This window comes from Oryzias latipes, chromosome 4 (genome assembly GCF_053564925.1).
Source record: "Oryzias latipes strain Hd-rR chromosome 4, Olatipes_Hd-rR_3.1".
Taxonomy (NCBI): Eukaryota; Metazoa; Chordata; class Actinopteri; order Beloniformes; family Adrianichthyidae; genus Oryzias; species Oryzias latipes.
In genome coordinates, this window is record NC_136240.1 from 30,208,496 (window position 1) to 30,231,449 (window position 22,954).

At 40.0% G+C, this 22,954-nt stretch overlaps 2 protein-coding genes across 2 annotated transcripts; one reads left to right on the forward strand and one right to left on the reverse strand.

The window, feature by feature from the left end:
* The first annotated feature begins 1,610 nt into the window (after nucleotides 1-1,610).
* hook1 (hook microtubule-tethering protein 1) lies at nucleotides 1,611-17,575 on the forward strand. The gene is made up of 22 exons (XM_023954468.2): nucleotides 1,611-1,916; nucleotides 2,507-2,592; nucleotides 4,954-5,026; nucleotides 5,263-5,313; nucleotides 5,452-5,584; nucleotides 5,719-5,786; nucleotides 5,900-5,962; nucleotides 8,781-8,864; nucleotides 10,800-10,963; nucleotides 11,046-11,186; nucleotides 11,278-11,479; nucleotides 11,594-11,704; nucleotides 11,795-11,882; nucleotides 11,957-12,023; nucleotides 12,099-12,239; nucleotides 12,326-12,413; nucleotides 14,816-14,847; nucleotides 14,943-15,025; nucleotides 15,108-15,208; nucleotides 15,287-15,388; nucleotides 16,094-16,162; nucleotides 16,246-17,575. The coding sequence occupies exons 1-22, from the start codon at nucleotides 1,872-1,874 to the stop codon at nucleotides 16,402-16,404; spliced, it is 2,151 nt and encodes a 716-aa protein (XP_023810236.1). The 5' UTR covers nucleotides 1,611-1,871; the 3' UTR covers nucleotides 16,405-17,575.
* An 80-nt stretch (nucleotides 17,576-17,655) lies between these two features.
* LOC101160974 (cytochrome P450 2J2) lies at nucleotides 17,656-21,617 on the reverse strand. The gene is made up of 9 exons (XM_004068280.5): nucleotides 21,371-21,617; nucleotides 20,944-21,109; nucleotides 20,703-20,855; nucleotides 20,470-20,630; nucleotides 20,223-20,396; nucleotides 19,990-20,131; nucleotides 19,729-19,916; nucleotides 18,331-18,472; nucleotides 17,656-18,247 (listed from the first exon to the last, which is right to left on the reverse strand). The coding sequence occupies exons 1-9, from the start codon at nucleotides 21,560-21,562 to the stop codon at nucleotides 18,072-18,074; spliced, it is 1,494 nt and encodes a 497-aa protein (XP_004068328.3). The 5' UTR covers nucleotides 21,563-21,617; the 3' UTR covers nucleotides 17,656-18,071.
* Nucleotides 21,618-22,954: the final 1,337 nt, after the last annotated feature.

Sequence of the window (22,954 nt, forward strand, 5' to 3'; positions counted from 1 at the left end):
AATAATAACATAAAAATAAAACAAAGCAAAACAAAACAGAAGGCTGTTGGTAAATGATTCGTGATATCACATATGAATGGGCCACTAATTATGTGATATGTCATCATTTTAATAAATATTATCGATAATTTTGGTGCTGTTTAATGCTATTTTACTGCAAATGAAGGCACCTGTTGTCTTTTGTTTCATTGGGTTATCTAGATCAATGTTAAAGTCCCCACATCTATGTACTCACTTGACTAATATGTTAAACTTATAGTTTTTTTTTTTTTTTAAGGGAGCAAAACTGACTGGAAAACACTCGCGTGCATATCATTTAGTCAACCCTGGCAAAAAACTTAAATATTATTATTTTTTGTAATACATCTGTCATTGCATTTTGTAAATGAAAACTAAATATTTAAACAAAATCCTTGCAATTATCATTGTTCATTCTTAATAAATAAAAAAATGAAAGTGCTGTATTCCTAATGCTGCATTCAGGTGCACTGGCAGTTTCTAGCCAACACAAACACACTCACTTCTGGCACCATGGCACTGCAACTCTTTGAAAAGACTCACAACTACAACACACTGATCTGTAAGAACACACACAATCATGCAAAACGTTGCACATATTTGAATATATGCTGTTTTTTCAATGCATGATATTTTTTGAAAAACAACAACAACAACAACAAAACTAAAGTACCGGTAATGACTTTATTGTTTATCACTAGAGTTAATCTTAATGGAAGTATATTGAATTCAATTTAAGATGAGTGGTCTTCTTTTGTAATTGAATGCAATACACTTCTATAAAACATAAAAATTTATCAGAAATCATTATAAACTACACCTTGAAAAACACCCTGCTTGCACAAAATTGACCACATCCATGTCCAGCAGGTCTCCCACGGACTTCACTGATTTGTGCCCAATATTGATGTCGGCATTGACTCAACACAGAAAAAAAGTAAACAGTTCAACCTGGTTTTGCTGTAATATTTAGAAAGTAAGTTGATGCTTTAAAGAAATGTATGTGTTCTTTAAAAGGTTCTGAGGTCAGAAGTGTATTTTGTAGAAATAAAATTACATTTCTGTAATGTTACAAAACCTGACATAAGATGGCACTTTCAATAATTGTTAGTGTTTTGTTTTTGCAAGAGAAGAATCATCAACTAAAACTTGATAAATTAAGGGAATAGCTGTTTTGCTTTTAAATACATTAAAAATTAAAATAAATGTTAGGCTTGTAGAAATCTAATTTGGCTTGTAGACTTTGGATCTTATTGACCGACCCCCTAGTAACCACAAAAGTTCATTTAGAACCCTGTATACACTTGATATTGCATTCCTCTCATTCTACTGTGCAAACAGCCAATATAAAAAATGACACAAAAATTATACAGATAAACATGTGCAAACGATCAAATTATCTTCTTTCATATCTGTAACTATTCTTAATTTTAAGCACAGATTAACTTTGACTTTAGCTGCACAATTCTCCATTCATGTCGCTTTTAATATTTTTTCCTTCATAATTCAAAGAGCAATCCAAATGCAGCATTTTGATTGGTCTGTAAACAGTTAAACCGCTATCAATCATTGATCTCCTTTCTGATTGGCTCAGACATGTATCCATCCGCCTACCAGCAGCCCAACCCTCTACGCTGGAGATGCGACGTAAATAGCGACTCCGAGCTGCCCCATTCCCGTATGCTTTACGTTTGTTAATGACGGAAAGGAATATGTGTCTCGTCACGTTACGTTTTCCTCGTAAGAAATATACCTTTGGCAGCAGGTGAGGTCAAATGCGGAGGAAAGGAGCGGAAGAGGTTTGCTGACAGGTAAAAGGGGACTATTTAACCCTACAGCTAAGAGGGGGATACATGGAAGACAGCAGAAGTGCGTTGGTCGAGAGCCTTATAATATGGGTGAGTTCAAGAAACCGATTTATTATTATTATTTGTATTTTTAGAAGGCTCGCGCTCGATATGTCTTTGGTTTCGGACTTCAGAGTCAGGAGGAGGAAGCGCCGTAGTGAACGCATAGCTCGGAGAAAGATTTCCTCTCACGAGCGGGTCCCCGCAGGAGCAGCATCCGTAATAACAGCGAAATACGCAGGGGGTTGTTGAGGAGTCGAAATGTCCTCGCGCCCATCGGCACGAGCCGTACTCTGTAACTTAACACCCAGCCAACACAAAGGCAGCTATGTCCTCCACTTCTAATCCAATTAGGAGGGATATATATGCGGAATGTTGCTCTTTGCAATAATATGGTGAAGCAGATTAAACAAGGAAAGTGGTGAAATACAAACGCTGATGCTGCCTGATGGGGCTCTTTAATTAATGTAAAAGTAAACCATTATAACTCTATATATTTCTCGAACCCTGCAAAAAGAGCACAAAAACAAAAATCAGTGGTTAGTGTCAGAGTGATTTCAAATGTGTTTTTTTTAAATGCCCTGATCATAATTGCTTCTTTTCTCCTCTTCCCATGTTGTTGACCTCGTGCTGCTGCGCAGCTGCAGACCTTCAACACTCCCGCACCCTGCATAAGAGTGGAGGAGCTCACCACTGGAGCCGCAATGTCCCAAGCCCTGCATCAGATGTAAGTGGGCACCTCAGCACTACGCACCTGGAACTGGGTTTGTCATTTCAGTCTTTGCAGTTAGTACATTGGAGCAGCAGGAAGCATTTGAAAGCAAAATGGATGTAAATAAGTATTAGTTGGGGTGTCAGGATTAATCGCTTTTTATTCCTGTGATCAAACCACACCGATCTGTCTCAGGCAAGTTGACTTATACCATTATCAGTGGCGGTTTTAGATATGGGCGATGTGGGCGGTCGCCCAGGGCGGCACTTCATAGGGGGCGGCATTTGCCGTGCCCGATGCGTGCGTTACTCATATGCGTTACTCATATTGTGCTACGATATTCAAAGAGGAAGCTTGCAGCTTTTAATTTGAAATTGCTTCAGCTGCCGACACTTAACACTTCTACTTTAACACATCAGACTGTTAAGAATGTCTTCATCCTCTTTGCTCTTCACAGTTATGGTGCAAAAAAAAAAAAAAAAAAAAATAAAAGATGAAATAACTCAGAGTGAAAAAACGTAAAACAGGCACATGAAAAGGAATTGGGCAGAACAAACACCCGTGCTCAACTCAATTTCGACAAAAGCAGGCAATGGGGATTATTTCCCACAATACTTTGCTCTGACACGGCAGACCCGACACGCACGTGACCACCGCCCTCTGCTGCAAGACGCTTGCGGCCACACCTCTTTGCTGTAGTCTTTGGAACATTAGTCAAAAAACTCGAGAGGGGGGCGCAACTCGCCGGTGGCTGGCTGAATCACACTAACAGGCGTGAGGGGAGTCTTTTTCTATCTGACAATCAACTCTGAGCCGCAGCTGCGCCTCCCGTCATAGAGACGGAGCCGCGTGTGTCAGAGGGAAGGGGAGGGGGAGGGGGGATGAGCGCAGACCATTTTTTATGGATTGAGGTTTTTTGGAGGATTTCTGCTGTTGGTGTTGCACAAATTTAGGGAAATGCCAAATATTTTTGGAGTAATCCCACTGACGAGTTCTATGATTTAGTCTTTAATGTTTTATAAGACCTAAACATATTAATCACAATAAGTTTTTTTTTTAGATCTAATCCCTCTGATATGTTTCACAAAGACACACACAGGGCGTCACACATTAAGAAATTATTGTTAAAAATGAAGCAGGAGTCCAGCTCTAAAAAAAAATGCTCTAAAAAATGATAAAAGAGCAAAAAAAATGGAATTATTTGATTTGTAATTTCTTATTAATATTTCCAGGCTTTCTTTGTTTTGTTCTGCAGCATGTTCATATTTGTATAATTTTGACAGAATATATTTCTATGGGGAGCAACATATTATTTAAGGTTTAACTGTTCCTGTTTTTATTCATATTTATGTTCAAAAAGTTCAGTTTAAAAGGTTTAAAAGTTTAGCTTTAGTGTGTTCATTAAATGTTTATCTTCTTCGGCCCAAAACCTTAAGCGTGTTTTTAACTTAGGCCCCCTGTGTGACTTAGTTTGACCCCCCCGTAATATGAGTCTAGAACATTCATGCATTTTTTTGTGTAAAATAGCTAAATAGAAGATAGGGAACACAACAGGATGTTGTCAAATTTTGTAGGTGTGCGGGGGGGAGGGGGGGGGGCGCCTGTGGGGTTACTCGCCCAGGGAGTAAGTCAGTGTAGAACCGCCACTGACCATTATAAAGTCATTTCAAAATGACATAAATAAATTATATTGATCTTTGCAAACCAAACAATTATTCCAGACCAATGTGTGGAAACACTTTGAATTTAGCAAAGTCATGTGACCATCCAGTGTGCCAGAATGTTCTAATAATGTTCCATTCAGATTATTTTGGAAAAACAACAGTGGGCTGAACTTTAGGAAACTAATGAATCGAATTGTTAAAATGAAACGTTGGACCCCTAAGCGTTAGACTAGATACAATCTTTTATTGATCACTTCAAATATTAAAGCTTCCTTTCGGGGTTAGTAAGTGAAGACTTGATTGTTGTTTTTTTGCCAGATGATCCACATGAGGAACTCTCTGTGGACGCACTACCTACAGTAGGTAATGCAGGGCTGCGTTGCTGGGGGAATCTTGAGCAATCCAGTTCAGGATATCTAAACTGGATTTTAGACAGAGTGTAAGCTTGTCTTGATACCAGCTTGATTAAACCAATTTTGGTTTTAGCTAGTTACGTCGTTTTGTAAATTCCCTTCGGAGCTGCTCTGAATGTGACTTCGAAGTTTGGGTGAAACCCCTCATGCTTCTCACTATGTTCACATGTTTAATATTATGTACAAAATCTAAAACACTTTCTAGGTTTTAGCAGATCCCCTTCAGGAATTTGAAAATGGGATAAATGTAAGAAGTCATGAAACCAGATCCATACATTTTTTTGCTATATTTGCTGCAGAGACCCTGCATGGTTCAACGAGGGATGGCTCAGTCGCATCAAAACAGACGTGGAGGACAACTGGAGGCTGAAGGTGCCAAACACTCCTATGCTCTGCTCGCTGTCTCATCTGACTCTACATATTTTGCTCCATCTCTGTGTTTGTGACACTGTCAGCTGCTTCAGTGGTGCTGCCTCTGACTTCTGACTGCAATCTCACTATCTGAATGTGTTCATGTGGGTGTTTTTTTTGACATTTGTCAGCTGTTCAGGTCTCTTTATTCCCCCTGTGATTCCCAAGTTTAAATAAAGGTTTTGTTCTGTTCTCAGATGAGCAACCTGAAGAAGATCCTTCAGATGGTTGTTGACTATTATAAAGAGGTAGGAAATACGGTACATCCCTGTTACCTCATCATTTCGAAGCAGCGTTCTACACATCGTCCTGCTTCATACTGGGGACTTTTCAATGATCAAGTCTCTTCAAATGCATCTCACAGATTTCTGTTTGTGAACCACCAGGTTTTATCCCAGGACATCTCAGACTTTCCTGTACCTGATTTGTCCCTGGTGGCTGAGCACGCCGACCCGGTGGAGCTGGGGAGGTTGCTGCAGCTCATCCTGGGCTGTGCTGTCAGATGTGAGCGGAAACAAGGTATGACTGCGTTTCAAATTGTCCACAAAAGCAAAGAGCAAACACATCTGCTTACTGTTTGCAGTGTTGCCGAAAAGTCAGAATCCAGTCACTTTTGCATTATGAAGTTACACACGCTTGATATTTTTTTTCAGAATACATTCAGATCATCATGACTTTGGAGGAGTCTGTGCAGCATGTTGTCATGACAGCCATCCAAGAGGTCAGTCACTCAGATTAGAGCTGTTAAGCTGACACAGAGGAGCTTTTCTGAAGATGATAGTGAACATTTGCATGCAGCAAAACTGCAGCTCTTTGGCTTTTTTTTCTCTTCAGCTCATGAGTAAAGAAACCACCAGTCCATTTGCAGCAGAGCTGTCAGGGGACTTGGAACAGCAGGTCAGTATTGTTGCCACATTTATGGAGACACAGAACAGGCAGATAGAGGACAAGTCATCTTCCATGAAGCAGCAACTTTTATCCAACACCTTCTCAGCAGCATTCCTCATGGCAGGCCCCCCTTCATCTGTATCTTTTAAGTGGAAGATGAACCACTTTACACATGTAGCCAATCAGGTCATGTTCAGAAAAGGCATTAAAGGATGGAAATGCAGGGCTGCTCTGTGGCACAGTGGTTAGCGCTCTGGCATCACCAATAGATGGCCCTTCTTCAAATCCCGGTGGCAACATTTCTGTGTGGAGGTTGCACGTTCTCGCTATGCATGTGTGGATTTTCTCCGGGCACTCTGGCTTCCTCCCACAGTCCAAAAACAGGCTTCAGACATTGATTGGTTACTCTAAAAGTAGGGTTCGCACGGTCATGAAAAAAACCTGGAAAAGTTTGGGAAATTAAAAAAAGCAATAGGTCCTGGAAAAGCGTGAAAAACGACATCTTCTGTAAAGTTTTGTCAAAGTCGTGAAATTTTAATATTACGGATGGAAAAATACATTAGGAAATAGAAGAATTTAACATGAGATTGAAATGTAAATTGCGATGAACGTTCAACCTCACGCTATCGGGGATGGGAGTTAACGTTGCTGTAAAGCGGGTCGAGTTGTCATCAGTTCACCGCATGATGGATTGTGAAATGCTACAAAATGTAGCTTTAACAACAAGTGGCTTTTCAAGGAGAGGTATCAGATGTGGCAACTGAAAGACCCTGACCACAAATGAGCAAATATGCAGACTTTGCTCCAAGTCCTTCAACATCAGCAGCATGAGAGAAGCGGGGCGGATGAGGGGAAGAAACAGCGACAGTTAATGATGGCGTTACTTTGGAAGCATGTAGCATTCAATTGAAAAAAAGGATAAAAAGGGTGATCATCTTTATAATTGTCTTGTGTATTAAAAACAAACACCTATGGGGGATCTTTGTTCTAATATTTTGAAGAACCACAAAAGCAAAGAACTCCAAACAGGCTGGGCTCTAACCTAATCCGCTTATCAAAACTATAAAATGAGCTGCAATTAAAAATTGAAAAGCCACAATATGTCCGTGTCACAGACACGATCCATTTTCCTTATGTGCTCATCACGGTATCACCAGTCTGTTTGTTCTAATCATTTTATCCACAAACATTAGAGAGAAAAACGTTGGGTAAAGAATACATATTGACATTGATATCAATATGTTTCTAGTTTAACTAAGGACTGACAGATATTTTTTTTATTTCAGGCACTTTAAGCTTTTTTTCTGTTTTAGACTATAACAGGGTTTCTGTGTGGCTACATAAAGTTAATATTTGTTGAAAGTGGATTTATATTGCAGCTATTTGTGAATGCTCACATCCCCACCTGCGAAGCACTACTGCGTAAGCTTACATACGGCCTTATGGAACGCCTGGACAAATCTAAGAACTCAATTATCATGTCTCTGACTGATCCCAAAAGAAGCTCATGCCGCTACACTTCTGCCCTGAAGAAACACTGGATACAGCGATTATACTCTTTTTAATTTATATCTTTTTACTTTTTATTATGTATACTGTATTTGTATCTTCTTCTATGGACCACATCTGAGTCTGAAATAAAAGTGTGTTTTTTTTATATTGCTTTTTTTCTTTTGTAAATGTTAAAAGATACAATTTTAGATATACTTACACAATTTTTATAGATACTAACCTAATATATTGTCACCGCAGCGAATGTGTGTGGGTGGGTGGGGGATGGGGGGTGGGGGGTGGGGGTTGGGGGGTGGGGGGTGGGGGTTGGGGGGGGGGGGGGGGGGGGCGAAACATTTTCTTTTTCCTAGGGGGGCCTTGCAAAAAATAATTGAGAAGCACTGCCATAGACTAAAAGATACAGTTCAAGTAGTTAAAGTTAAAGTCCCATTATCTGTCACACACCTAGGTGTGTGACGTTTGTTCTCCGCAATTGACCCATCCCCTGGGGGGGCAGTGAGCAGGAGACACAGCCGCGCTCAGGAACCATTTGGTGGTTCAAACCCCCAAATCCAACCCCTTAATAATGAATGTCAAGCAGGGAGGCAGTGGGTCCCATTTTTTAAGTCTTTGGTATGACCCGGCCTGGGTTTGAACTCACGACCTTCCAGGTCTAGTTGCTTATAGTTTTCATGAGCAGATGAGGTCAGTTAGTTTGTAGTTCTTTTCAATTTTAGAACGGAAATCACAAAAAAATGTGTTTTACGGCAGCTGCAATTCTAACGGCAAGCCAGACAAACTTGGATGCATCAATATGTGTCTTGTTTTGATTCAGCAGCACCGACTAAAATAGTCTGTCTGCAAAAGGGTTTATTTTTTGTTTTGCAAATGATGTGGAAAGTTATGTTAATATTTAGGAAACTATTATGGAAAACCATTGATAAAAAAACCCTGTAAAAGTGTGTCTAGGTGTGAGTGTGCTAGCAGTGATTGTGTGGCCTGCGACAGATTGACCTGGCCAGGGTTAACCCCGCCTCCACCAAACAGGAGCTGAGATAGGCTCCAGCATCCCTGTGACCCCAAAAGAAATTGAGCGTGTTAAGAAAATGGATGGATGGATGGATGCATGTGCAATCAAAAGCTGCACCAAGAAAAAAATATATGTTTTTGTGAAGTGGTATCAATTTTATGTTCAGCTTCATTCAGTTGTCACACAAAAAAATGTGCAAAATGATATTAAAGAACCCTCAAATTACTGCAGAGCTTGTACATTTGAAATTTTCTAGAACTTGCCAATAAATAAGTCTTCAATTCCACTTCTTATTTGTGTTTACAGCTTAAAAAAGCACTGGAGGAGCTGACTGAACTTCTTTCAGAAAAGGAGGCCCTTACCCAGCGCTGTCAAGAGCTAGACATGCAGGTAGAGACACCGTTTGTACACACTCGTCCAAACTCCAAAGTAAGATCACCGACTCTCACTGTTAGCGAGCTCTCCGTGTCGGCTCACACATTTGTCCCTGGCGCAGTCTAAACAGGAGTTGTGTAACTCTGTAGTGCTTGTGTTCATTGTCTGGAGCTGCTGTGGCAGAATGAGTGTGGGCTTACAGTCTGAGCTCACTGGGCCACCAAGCCAGAAGGTCTGTTTCAGCAGTGTGCAGACAGGCTAACCCACACACTGATCAACTGTTAACTGCATTCTTGACAGACCTTTGTGATCACTTCCGTCTGCAAAGAGAGGTAAGTCCAACTGCTGGGGGGGAACTTAACACCTCTACACCAGCTGCTCACACGTGTGTTCTAACTCTGCTAACATGTGACTACGAACCATTTCTATCCAGGACAAGTCATGATGTTCTGCTTTTTATTAACTTCTGGTAATTACATCTGCCTGCCAAAACAACAGTTTGGTCCTCTGAGTCATTAACATTGTTTTAAAGGGGCATGTTTAGTTTCTAAAAAATAAACAAAAGCTTTAAACTAGACAAAGAAACACAAGCTAGCACACAACCATGCTCCCATATCTAGTTTTTTTCTTAAAGGAAAACTACGATTATTATTTCATTCGTGACTGTTAGCTTGTTAGATGAGATTATTATGATTAGCAAGATTCAAACAAAAAGGCAATTTGAAATAAAGGAAACAGGGATTTTTTAATAAAGTAGTGGTTTAGTTTACCTCGAAAATACAAAAAAAAAAAAGAACCACAACTGAGCTTTATCACAAGGCCTGTAAAAGAGATCAACAAATCTGTACTTAGTGTTTTAAGCACTAATTGGCAACCTAACACAAAGGGGTTTATATATGTTTTGATTAAACCGCGTCAAACATAAAGGGGTTCACAAAGACAACCAACATTGAAGGGACTAAGCCGTGATAACCCCCCTCACATCAGACAGGCACATGGTACGGTCTAACGAGTTGACTTCAGCATTTAAGTCAGCTGCACTTTTGGCTGCAGTGTTTACTTCCTGAAGAAGAACGCATACAGGTAACAGAAATTATCGACAACATTTAATTTTATACTGTCAACATGTTCACTCTGTTTAAAATATGGCTTTATACAAAAAAAAAATATCCAACTCCCAGTTTTAGTGTATTTAAGTTAAAGATGTTTCAATTTTATGAATTCATTAAGAAGATTAACACACCCAAGGCAAGTAACACTGGAATAAATTGTGCTCTTTTGTTTGATAATTAATCCCCTCCTCTAAGTAAATTTTGTTTTGTAAAAAAATTTGTTTGTAATCTTTTTTATATATTTTCCTAGCTATTTTATTTTCTTATCAGTAAGCTCTATTATTGATATGTTCCTGCTATTTCTATTAATTACTGTAATTGAATAAGTTTGAAATGATAACATTGGTTATTGCGGCTAATGTCCTATTTGATTCCTTCATGTTGTGTTTTGTACTTTAATATTCTGTTCAATAAAGCTAGAAAAAAAAAGTCTTTTGTGGGATAACCCAAGCTCAAACCATTCACCAGAGCAAAGTTAAAACGGAGTCCAATTGAGATTTTATTTGACAATCTGTTCTTTTATGACCCTAAATGTAGGGGTTATGCATTAAGATGTATTTCTGTATTAACCATCAAAGCAGGTGAAACAGGCCTATAAATTAGACTGCTGGTTGAACAAGCTAACCTGTTATTAACTTGTTTGCTTGACCTCTGTTGGTGCTCTGCATGAATTGATTGCCATTTGTTTGAACTGCCTGGGGAAGAAAACCACTTAATTGCACAGTTAAAGACAGTTTTCTATTCTATGCTTTGCATGGGACATTTAACTTTAATCAGCCTAACTTTTGATTCGAAACTCCTCAGGAGAGCGGTTCTCACTCGCCCTTGTTGTGGTCAGGTAACTGCTCTTCAGGAGGAACGAAACAGCTTATTGGCTGAGAATGATGTGCTAACAGACCGAGCCAATCAGCTGGACACGTTTGATGACCCGAGCACACCCTCAGGAAAAAAACACAGTCAGCTGCAGCTGCAGTTTGAAGCATTGCAGGAAGAAAACTTCAGGTGTGTACATTCATGTGGCCAAAATTTCATCCAGAAAAAAACTGTGAAACTACAAGTTTATTTATTTATTTATTTATTTTAGGTTGGAGGCTGCAAAGGATGATTACCGAATCCACTGTGAGGAGCTGGAAAAGCAGCTGATAGAACTTCAGCACCGCAATGATGAGCTCACCAGCCTGGCAGAGGAATCCCGCGCTCTTAAAGATGAACTGGACGTCCTGAGGTCCACACTTCTGCCTTGTTCCTGTTCCAAACGCATAACTTCTGTCCGTCTCTGAACACCAGAACACCGACTGAAGATGCATCCGTTTCAGGAACTGCTCGGATCGGGTGGTGATGCTTGAGGCCTCGGTCGAGACGTACAAGCGTAAGTTGGAGAATCTTGGTGACCTAAAGAGGCAGATGAAACTGCTGGAAGAAAATAATATGACATACATGCAAAACACCGTCAGTCTGGAGGAAGAGCTTCGCAAAGCAAACGCTGCCCGTGCACAGCTCGAAACATACAAACGACAGGTAAATAAAGCTACAATTGAAAAGCTACAGGCCAAAATAAAGCTACAATTCAAAGATAATTGATTTGGAACATTAACACAGGATTTGCTGACAGGGACTGATGTTTCGTTCCAGGTTCAGGAGCTTCACAAAAAAATGTCTGAAGAGTCGAGGCGAGCAGATAACCTCGCTTTTGAGATGAAGAAGTTGGAGGAGAAACATGAAGCTACGCTGAAGGAGAAGGAGGTTGGAAAAAATTGTTGAACTCAATTAGTAGCAATAGATCTTTTGAACTATTCTATTCTTGAAAACTTCTGACCAACAATTTTCCAATAGAGGGTCATCATTGAAAGAGATTCTCTCAAGGAAATCAATGAAGAACTGCGATGCGCTCAGGCCCAGCAGCACCAGCTCTCTCAAGCAGGTAGCTCATGTCACACTTTTGACAGTAACAATGCTGCCTTTAGATTGATTTAAGCCTCATCTTTTTCCACAAAGGGATTTTTCCTTCTGGGAGCCCCAGCCACGATAACCTGGCAGCTGAGTTAATACCCATTGAATATAGGTAATATTTTTTGCTGTCACAAACATGAGTTGTATCCTTCTATTTATATGCGGGCTGGCTTTGTATGACTTTCAGGGAAAAGTTCATCCAGCTGCAGCATGAGAATAAAATGTTGAGGGTGCAGCAGCAGGACTATGAGCAGGAGAAGCTCACTGATCTGCAGGTCCAGCTGGAGGAAGCTAAGAAGACGTGCAGTCAACTCGACACTGAGAACAGGTGAAGAAAATCAATGTCCGGATATCTTTTGGCAAACGTATTCCTATTGCATGTTAACCTTCACCTGCACACTGGAACGTTTCCAGACTGAGCCGAGCGCGGATCAGCGAGCTGCAGCAGCAGGTAGAGGATCTGCAGAAGGCCCTGCAGAGTCAGGCGGCCAAACCTGATGATGTGAGTGTGCCAGCAGGCCTTGGAGCCGGGGTTGAGGGATTAAATGATGAGCTCTGGTGGACTTTATTGTCTAGTAGTACACAAAAAATATATTAAAGTTAAATATGTTTAATCAGCACAAGGTAATTGTGTAAAATGTAAGGTGTCAAGAATTGTGTTCTGGAAGTTGTGTCTATGAATTGACAGAATGGACAAAGCCTTTTGGATAAGAGGTGAAATGTCTTTAACTTTAAAAACCAAGTCCAGATGACAGCCCTTAAACCACACCCAGCAAATTAATATTTAAAGCGAGCCAAGTCAATAGAAAATAATGTCTCGTCAAATCAAAAACTTCACGTTTAAACCTTTTTTTTCAATCCAAGCTTTTGTTTTTAAAAAAGGTTTGCATTTAGTAATTTTTAAACAAGATGGTAGTAAAAAAAAAAAGACCAATGTGATTGTTATGAAACACGTATTTGACTTTAAAGATGGTAAATAGAAAAAGTAAGTGAATCCTTATGTTACATTCACAATGAGCATGTGACTCGAGAATACACAGTCTTGAACGTGCGTTTAGTTCACACTGGACAAGTAGGGAGTGACTTCTTTCTTCTTGTTCTTTTCCTACTATCTACTAGCGCAGGGGTCGGGAACCTTTTTGGCCAAGAGAGCCATAAACGCCACATATTTTGAAATGTAATTTCGAAAGAGCCATACAATAATGTAGTGTCCCTTTCCCACACTGAGGCACGGAGACTTAACCTCTTTTAAGGTTCTTTATTCGGGTTACTGCAGACCGCAACAAACGCCGAACAATTAATTCAGCAACTCCTGAATCTCTCCCGCCGAGACGAGACGAGAGCGCGTCTCCCAACTTTATATTCCCCTGCTCCCGCTGCAGCCCTCCCCTTTCCCTTATTCGGCCCATAGCTGAACCCCATTGGTCCAAACTACCTAACAACAGGCTGAGCGACAGAACTGAGAGCCAATCAGCTCTCTGCTTGATGCGGTCAATGAACTCCAGAACTTTTAACGCGGCCCAACAGCCATCCAACTCAGTCCGCGACAATATGTTTAAAACTAAAATACAAGTGAATGTGTGCATTTGATGTAATTTCAACCTTTTTAAAGTACAGTAAGTCTGTGGATTCTTTTTAATAACATTGTTATTCTGTTTCTAATAAATGATGAGTATTTCTCGTGGTAGTTTTGCTGATGGTCTAGTCTGGTTGATACGTGGTGAGTTTCTGCTTCATGCAGGCGTTGAGACTTTAAACGTGATCTTAGGTTGGTATGAATGTTTTGTAGATGTGAGACAGACTGATCACATGCGGACCTGGAGCCAAACACACACTCACACGCTGCAGTTAGTGACAGGCAGTGGGTTTTACCTATTTACAATCCCTGCGCGATTCACCTGCTGCCTGTCCCCACAACACCTCAGCCCCACCCTCTGCTTTCTCCCTCACACATCCCGTCCCCGCAACTGCGCGCTCTTTCTCAGAGACGGGAGCGCGCAGTTTTAGGCACGGCAATTCACAGGTTTCCGGGTGGTACAAACTCTGTGAATTAATAGACAATTTTAAACTTATACTAGTGCTGGCGCAGATTTGTCTCTCTAAGCACCGCTACTACTGCGCGCCTCTGCCATCGCATCGCGCACGAGAAAGACTGGTCTAATGAAGAAAAAAAATTTGAATTAAAGATTTGTCTGCGAGCCACATGTGACCATCAAAAGAGCCATATATGGCTCGCGAGCCTTAGGTTCCCGACCCCTGTACTAGCGCATGTCCACCACCCACAGTTGGAAGAGGCTTGGTGTGAATGTCAAAGCGGTGCAAATCTGGTTAATCTTCTTCCAGGCTTTATCTTTCACAGAACTATTCCAATATAGAAAAGATCCTGTGTCCCAGGATTCCGGCCAGACACAAACTGCAATGATTCATTTCTCCTCCATGATCACTTTGTTGGTCTTGTTTTTTTTTTTTTTTTTGGCACTTCTGTTTATTAAAAAGCAAATCATACATAAACTACTACCAGCTGACTGGTTTAAAGTCTGGTTTAAACACTTTTTGTATTTAGAAGCAAAAAACTGCGATAGAAATTTGTGTAACAACGCGTGAACATAAACGTTTTCAACGCGGTACATTGACGAGGATTTACATTGACTATTCATTGAAGGGCAGCTTGAACGCGAGTTGCCAAGGGTGGTGTGCACATAGCTTTAGAGTTAAAGCTAGGAATAACTATTAAAATATTTGTCAAATTATCATTGCCAACATTATTGACTCAGGTTATCACTTTAAGACAAATTCATGCACAAAACATACAATCCAAACAGTTTTCTTATTTTTACATTACTTTGCAGGTGATCCTAGTATTTACTTTGACAAAGTGCTTTTTTTGTTTTGTTTTTTTTTTAGTCAAACCTGAAGAGAAAACTGGATGCACACATGTGAGTCTCTTTGGCCTCGGCTTTTCCTAATAACAGGAATCTCAAATGAATAGGTTTCCCCTCTAGAGGGCAGTAAAGCACTCATTTCTCCTCAGGGTCCAGCTGAACGAGGCGCAGGATGAAATCATGAAGAAAAAAGAATTGTTGGAGGACCTACAGCCTGAAAACACTCAGACTTGTAAGAATTGTGCTTTTGCATCATTACACCCTTCTGCCTGCTATGCAAACCCTATATAGTCCTTTACTTTTTTATTTGAAAGCCTCTAAAGTCGATGAGCTCATGGCTGCTCTCAAGAAGAAAGATGATGACATGCGGGCCATGGAGGAGAGGTACAAGATGTACCTGGAGAAAGCTAGAGATGTGAGTTTTAAAGGTCTTTGCTAATCAAAGAAGTTAAAGGTCAAATATTTATGTTTGATCCGTCCTCCATGTGTAAAGGTCATACGAGCGTTGGACCCAAAGTTGAATCCTGCCACCGCTGAGATCCAGGCTCTCCGGAACCAGTTAGCTGACCGTGACAAACAGATCGTCACCCTGGAGGTAAACCCCTATTTCAGCTGAAGCTAAAGCGAAAATGTTTCTGTGTAGCTTTAATACGGTGGTCTTGGAGTTCAAATCACACCTACAAATCACTCAATGCAAAAATTATTAAAGATCACAGCAAAAATTTAAAAAGCAAAACAAATAATAATAGGATTTCATTTTAAAAATCAAAACTAAATCCCAAAAAACAAAATATAATTTCACAAAAAGAAACAAAATCTCTAAAAAAAAAAAAACAATTTCCAGAAATCAAACTAAAATGTTAAAAAGGAAACAAAATAAGAAATCAGAAAAGGAAAGTGTTATGGGACATCACTGACTGGATGAAGATGTTTGAGTTTTTTCAAATAGACCTTCAATGCCTGCAAACCAATAGAAGTTTTATGACTAACACAGAGCACATCCAGTATCACTTTATGCCAAATATTTTTTGGTTCAAATGATGGACAGACATCATCCTCAAATCAGCAATCTCCCATAATATCTAGCTTTTCTGGTTTCTTTTATTTCCTTTTTTTAAATTTTCATTTGATTTCTGGAAATTACTTTTCCTTCCCGAATGTTTCGTATTTATTTGTTTGGGTTTTTTGTAATTGTTTCTAAAATGTAATGTTTTTTTGTAATTGGTTTAGCTTTTTTGAACTAGGATCTTCAATGTGCTTTAATATGTATGTTAACGTTGTTTGGGTTGTTCCACTCTAGCGTCAGTGTGAACAGGCCAGATTGAGAGAGTATGAGGAGAAGCTAATCGTCACCGCCTGGTATAATAAGGTAAAGATCGCTGCAGATTTACGATTGTTTCGAGTCCATCCAAAATGGACAGTCACCTTGTTTTTTTTTTTTTCTGTCCTCAGAGTTTGAACTTTCAGAAGTTGGCCATCGAATCACGCCTTGGGGGCCCTGCTTTTCACACACTTTCTCCCGGCCAGTCCTTCTTATCGCAGCAGCGCCAAGTCTCAAACGCGCCCCGCCGCGCTTCTTCTATCAACGTGCCTGCTCCCACTCCCAAATAGACCATGCATCAGGGCTAAATGTCTGCATTCTTCTGAAATAAGGCAGGAATGTATAGCCCTAGCTCCTTCTGTCAAGTGAGCACACAAGTGGCCTTAAACTCATGTGCTCTCAGCCTTTTTGGGGAGGGGTCAAAGATAATCTGAGTAGGATGAATGTGGATTTATGAAACTGAACACACAGGTCATAGCAGGGCATGTTGTTATTGTACTGAGCCTGGAACTGTCCACTCCACTCTATGGTTTCACATTAGTCTAGACTTGGCTGCACAGCATCAGTCCAGCCTGGCCTCACTTCACGTAGAATGATGCTTTTTCAGGAATGAGACAAATGTCCGCTTCATATTTTTTAAGTGAGTAGAGCTTTATACTAATGAACGCTATTCAAATCATGTGACTCGTGCTGAACTTGAGATGACTGTAGAGGCATTTATGAAGTTTATAAAATGTATTTTGTTCTCCAGTAGTGATGGAAAGAGACACTCTGCTTTTTAGGGAGCAATCACTAACTTCTGGTGCTGGCCACCAACAACTTTTAGATCATCAAACATCAAGCTTTTTTATTTGTCTCATTCTAAAATGGAACCTTTGAAAAGCTGTGAAAATCTGAAGTCATATTAAGCACCGTCAGTGGCGTTCTGATGGCGTTCTTCTACGGGACCGGTGTTGTTCTCAACCAGCAGACCTTTCTATTTACTGAGAATGTCGTCAGAATGATTCTATTTAATTAAAAATATGTTACACTGAAATGTAAATCTGATTAAAACACCAGCTTTGATCCAAATGAGAATCAGGTTTAACGTCCATACAAAAATAGTGAAATGAGATTTATAAAAATGATTGTGGTTCATGTGTCTTTGCAGTAAATAAATACAGTCGAGGCGAATATTGTTTCTAATATTGAAAGGCCATTGATTTCACACAGAATGAATTGAGCCTTTTCACTTTGCTTAAACGTCTCCTGCTCTTGCTTTGGATGTTTGGAGCAACACTAAGGAGGTGGAGTGTTTATTATGGATCTGTCACATGAAGTCTGTTTGTCACTGTTGATGTAAATGGTTCTGGTTTTGTTCTGTCACACAAGAGAAGTGCAATCTGAGGCAGCACGGGTCAGAGCGACGGTGCAACACTTTTCTGTTTGATTTAAGAATTATAAATAAACTTTTGAAAGGGAGCAGTTTTGTATGTGAATGTATACTTTTGTACATTTTTTTTAGGGGGAAAGTTAAAAAAATTAAAGTGGACACAGGAAACGAATATTTAAGTGTTTATTTGCATCAAAATATACTTGTATTGCTTAAGCAAATAACCCACATTCTTATAAAGTAAAATGTAGAGAATGCTAAAGTTTTTTTTATTTATTTAATCATTCGATAATAAACATTTCAGACCAAATGATCATCAAAACGTGCATTGTATTAACTCTCAGTTTAAATCCAAACAAGTATTCACTTTATTTAAAATAGTTCAATGGGCTATCATTTTAAGAAAGAATTAATCTGAGATTTGCATAATAACATTTAGACTTTTCCCACTATTTTATTTGGCATCTTTTTTTTTATCGGCCCAGTAAATGTAGCTTTATGAATAAACTGAACTTTAACCTTAACTTAAACTATTAAATGGTGTTTGATTCAGATGTTTCATGAAAAAGGAATGTTTGCAGCATCTCAACGAGGCTTTGCAATGATCTGGAAAGGATGTGGAGTTCTAGTGGCACCAATTATTCCTTCTGTACGCAGCTCCACTCCTGCTGCCGCCGAAAAATGAAACCTCTGAAATAAAGTGACGAAAAACAAGAAGAGCTCCATCCTGGCAAGGCCCTCGCCCAGACAAGCACGCCTTCCTGGGGAGGACAGCTGTGGGTATTAACATGCCGATGCAGGATTTCTGTTCCACAGAGCAGAGATCGTCAAATGTGTCGGTCACCTGCAGAGAAGGGCAGAAACGCTTCCTTCCTCAGGAGTTTTCCATCAGCATCAAGGAAGTGTTCGGGGTTGAAGTTGTCTGGAGTTTCCCACTCTGTCTTGTCAAACAGCACAGAGGTGAGGTTCGGCATCACGGCTGTGCCCTGCACACAAAAACACAATGTTCAGATATATTCTTTATGATGTATGAAAAGAAAAATACAAATAAAAATGTAAACCCTTTGACAAAACGGAAATAATAAGGATTGTGTTTCCATCTGTTGACCAATGTCCAACCAAAGGTATTTAATGACAAATATAGAATTAGGATTATTGATAGATACGTACATTTACAAAACATAAACTGTGGTATATCTGTAAATATTTATGAATATCCATTACATGTGAACATGCATTTGAGTGTGTTAAGAAATAAGATTTAAATGGATCTAAATGAGTGTTTTATCATGACAAATGTGTGTCGAATGTTTGTTTCTATGTGTATTTTTATCGATGTGTGGTTATTTGTGTGTTTATGGGTATCTGAAACTGAATGTGTACTCATTAGACAGACAACAGGTTTATAACACATTGGGCTCACTGGTGTGGTAATAAATCTGGTCCAGGACAGGGGGGTTCAACCATATAGGGGTTTTAAGATAAGATAAGATATTTTTTATGGATCCCACGTTGGGGAAATTCAATTATTACAGCAGTTCAGTGCAAAATAGAGAAAAGAGAAGAGAAAAAAAGAACAACTTCATCTCAACCCTTAGTATATATATATATATAAATATATATATATATATAAATCTTGTCCTATCTTACCTTTTAAAGTATGTTCAAAATAAATTATCATCATAATAATAATCAGACTACAATAATTCTGTACATGGTGACTGCAAAAAAACATTAGATTATTTTGTTGAATCACTCACAACATGAACAAGAAAAAAACATTTTAAAAATCCAGATTCCAAAGTGACGAAAAAGAGGATTACAATGAAAGGGAAGCATTGATGGAACAATCTGGAAAATGAAAGAATGAAGAACTATAATTGTATTTAGCAAATCCACAAAATCTGAAACAATTTGGGATTAAATTGATGATCCGAGTCATAATTATTGTAGTAAACTAAATTATAATAGATCACATTCCTGCAGTAATTGTAAGTTTATTCAGGAAATTCCGACTAAAATAGGTTTTTGTGTGGAAAAGCAGCAGATGCTATTGGTTTCAGCCTTCTTTCTGTGGCTTTTCATTTAAGTTTTTATGATCACGTCGAGTCAGATAAATGTTTTTTGCTTTTTTCAATTTTTTTATTTCTGATTGAAATCAAATAAACTTACACTAATCTAAACTAAAAGTGAAATGTAAAAACAGCTGATGATGTTTTAGTTTTCAGAAAATCAGATGCACCTTTGGGATGATGTAACCCCCCAGCGTTGTGTCCTTTGCCGCCATCCTGAGTCCGTTGAGAGGAACGATGTTCCCCATCCTCTGGATCTCGTGGATGACAGCATCTGTGTACGGCATGTTGGTTCTGTCCGCCGTGGTGGGCTGACGGCTGTGTCCCACCACTCTGTCCATCTCTGCCTGTACTTTATCTTCAAAACAAACCTCGTTTATTAACATCCGGTCCGTCTGCAGCTGTGATAGCTGAGTCTTTTCCAGGCCTACCTTGGATGTGAGGGTTTGTGATGAGGTATATGAGCCCCCACTGCAGGGTCTTAGAGGTGGTTTCACTGCCAGCCAGGAACAGATCCAGACAACAGAGAACCAGGTTTTCCTCCTCAAAGCCAGAGTGGATTTTTCGATTGTGCTGCCGATCAGAGCAGAAACAAGCATTTAGAGTCAGTACAGTGACTTCTTGTCTTCAACAACATTAATGGATTCTAATGTGAGTGGCGTACTCTCTCCTCCATGAGGAACTTGTCAATGTAATCTCGAGGGTTGCTGGGGTCCAGGTCCTGCTTGTGTCTGTTTATCTCTCTTCTGATTGTTGTCTCCAAAGATTTGGAGCTGCTGAAGATGCTATTGTGAGGCCCCGGCAGATATTTCATGAGTGCAGGGAAGGCGTCATACAGCTGTAGGCAAACTGAACATGAAACAAATGCAGTGTTCATCTAACAATATCTCTAACTTTGATTTGGGTCTCACCAGAGCCCACACAGAGCCTTCTAGATAAGCCATGTCTGTTAGATTAGTCAGCATGGCCTGAAAGTCTGTGTCGCTGTAGTCAAACCGCCTCCCAAACACGATCTGGCAGATGATGTTGGAGACAGCTTTGTTCAGAAGTGGGACTGGGTCAAAGGGTTCTCCTGAACAGAGAGAACAGATCAAGTAGCAGGTCATTGTGCTTCAAATGATATGTTTGTTTCTCTGATGTTAACCTCCTTCCATCTCCATTGCTTCCAGCAGATGTCGGCTTTCCTCACAGATGCTCTGCTCTGTGGAGCTTTTGGCAGCGCCAAAAGTGCGAAGCATGGTCATGGCGAAGCGCCGCTGTCTCTTCCACACCGAGCCATTGCTGAAGAAAAGACCCGCTGACACAGGGAAGTCAGATATGCACGTTGTAGATGTATTTCTTCTGGTTGTTCAGCAACACGTGAATAATACATCAATGCTGTTCACCTGAGTTTCCTCCATAAATTCTGGTCACCATCGGGCTGTAAGGCCTGTCCACAAAGTTGTCAGCTTGTGTCACCAAAGCCTCCTTCACCGTCTTCCAGCCCGTCACAAAAACGGTTTTGTGTCTTCCCAGACGGATGCAGAACACATTCCCATAAACGTCAGCGAGCTGTGGATGCACAAACAGAGAACAAGAGGCCATCTGTGGAGCGCATGACTCTGAATGCACACATGCGGAACAGGGATGGAGGGACAGTGTGACGCATCTCCGTGCATTTTATTCACATCACCAACTGGCATCTGTTTAAAAGTTCCATAAAAAAGAAAACCTCGCTTAAATCTACTGCATTTTACCCGACTTTACAATGGGCTTTAAAGTGGATTAAATTAAATTAAATAAAGAAATCACTGCCATGGTGATGTAACTTACCTTGGTCAGGTAAATGTGAGGCTGCTTAGAATCAATGCTAAAGATGTTCCCCAGAACAGGAAGGGCTGGTGGTCCTGGTGGGAAATGAGGAGGATCCTTCTGCTTTACCAAACATAAAACGAAAAAAACAGCGAAAATGAAGAACAGCGTCCCAGTAAGACCACACCACTGGCACCAGACACACAGCCACATCGTGACAGGAGGAGGGCAGAGCAGGAAAGAAACCAAATAACTGTTGATGACTTCATTTCCCATTGTTCATCGCAGTTTCTAGATGGGGAGGTACCATCGAAATAAGCTGACTATAATGACTCCAGATTTTTTTTCAGAAAGAAACTTTACTAATTTTTCTATATTTTGGGATTGCTTTTATTTTATTTATTTTTTGGTTGTTGCCAGAAACAGTCAAAGGTCTACTGCCGCCCTCTCCTGGTTAGATGGAAAACATCTGCACAGTTTGGTCAACTTGCAGGGAAACATTTTTTGTCAAAGAAAAAGTGTTTCTCAAGAGCTCCAACCATAATGTTATTTATGACTCATCGCCAGGGAAGCACCTACCATCCCAAATCTCAGGGGACGCTCTAGAGGTTTGATCAAACTCTCAGATGCTTGAGAAAATTGAATGTTTTGCTTTTTCAGGTCGTCCAAAATTCCCATTGAGTGTTGGAATTATTTTTGCTGTCTGTTGTTATGGGTCATAGCAAACATTTCCTGTCTCTTCAGTACATTAACATCCTATTAAAAATAATTAATTGAAATGTTTACATTAGTTTGTACTCTTTATGTTTCAACTACATTTTCTGTGCGAACAGAAGACCAAACAAAAGCACGTTTGAGCAGTGTTAGCGATTAACGGTCAGAGGTGGGTACTAATGAGTAACATTTACGCAGTTAGGTTTCATTATAGTAAGTTTAAAAACAACCATGCTTCAAAAAATTGTTTTACTTTTTCTCCGAAGTAGATTTATATGAAAAAGCTTCCAATACGTCAATTTCCATTTTCATTTTTCTCTTTGAAAAATGTGCAGACCACATCTGCAGGTACTATCAGTGGATAAAAGGTTAAATATCAGAAAGAGCTAGCATAAAGATTTCTGTCAGGATGAAAAACAGCAGTCCAGCTCTAACAATTCAATGAATGCAACAAACATGTCCTCCCTGCTGCATGGTGGCAGTGTCAGTGCACATGCCTCACTGTGAGAAGGCCTCTATTGCAATTCCCAGCTGGGACCGGTTTGCATGTGGGCATGTATGCATTGATTTTCTCCAATGATTGTGTGGCCCTCTGACAGCCTGGCGACCTCTCCAGCGTGTACCCTGCCTTTGCCCAACAGTAGCCAGGTTAGGCTCTGGGAGCCCTGTGACCCCGAAAAGTTAAGAAAATGGATGGACAGGAGGGTTTTAAAACCCTGGCCATAAACAAACTTGCTGTTTGTTTATAAAGTAATAGCCCACTCTTTAGGTTTATGTGGGATAACCTGCATGTACCTGGACTTGGGACCAGCAGACGGAGGCACTGGATTGCACCGCTTTGAGGTTGCATTATTTTGCCGAAAGATGTTGTTTGTAAATCCAAACAAAATT

Bases quoted from the DNA above. Each gene is read 5' to 3' on its own strand.
- hook1 (XM_023954468.2), top strand. From the start codon at position 1,872: ATGGAAGACAGCAGAAGTGCGTTGGTCGAGAGCCTTATAATATGG. The intron at 5,963-8,780 runs GTCAGTATTGTT...TTGTGTTTACAG, and splicing joins CAGGGGACTTGGAACAGCAG to CTTAAAAAAGCACTGGAGGA. The intron at 11,480-11,593 runs GTAAATAAAGCT...GTTTCGTTCCAG, and splicing joins TCGAAACATACAAACGACAG to GTTCAGGAGCTTCACAAAAA.
- LOC101160974 (XM_004068280.5), bottom strand. From the start codon at position 21,562: ATGTGGCTGTGTGTCTGGTGCCAGTGGTGTGGTCTTACTGGGACGCTG. The intron at 21,110-21,370 runs GTAAGTTACATC...GTGCATCCACAG, and splicing joins CTCACATTTACCTGACCAAG to CTCGCTGACGTTTATGGGAA. The intron at 18,248-18,330 runs GTGACCGACACA...TGTCCTCCCCAG, and splicing joins GTTTCTGCCCTTCTCTGCAG to GAAGGCGTGCTTGTCTGGGC.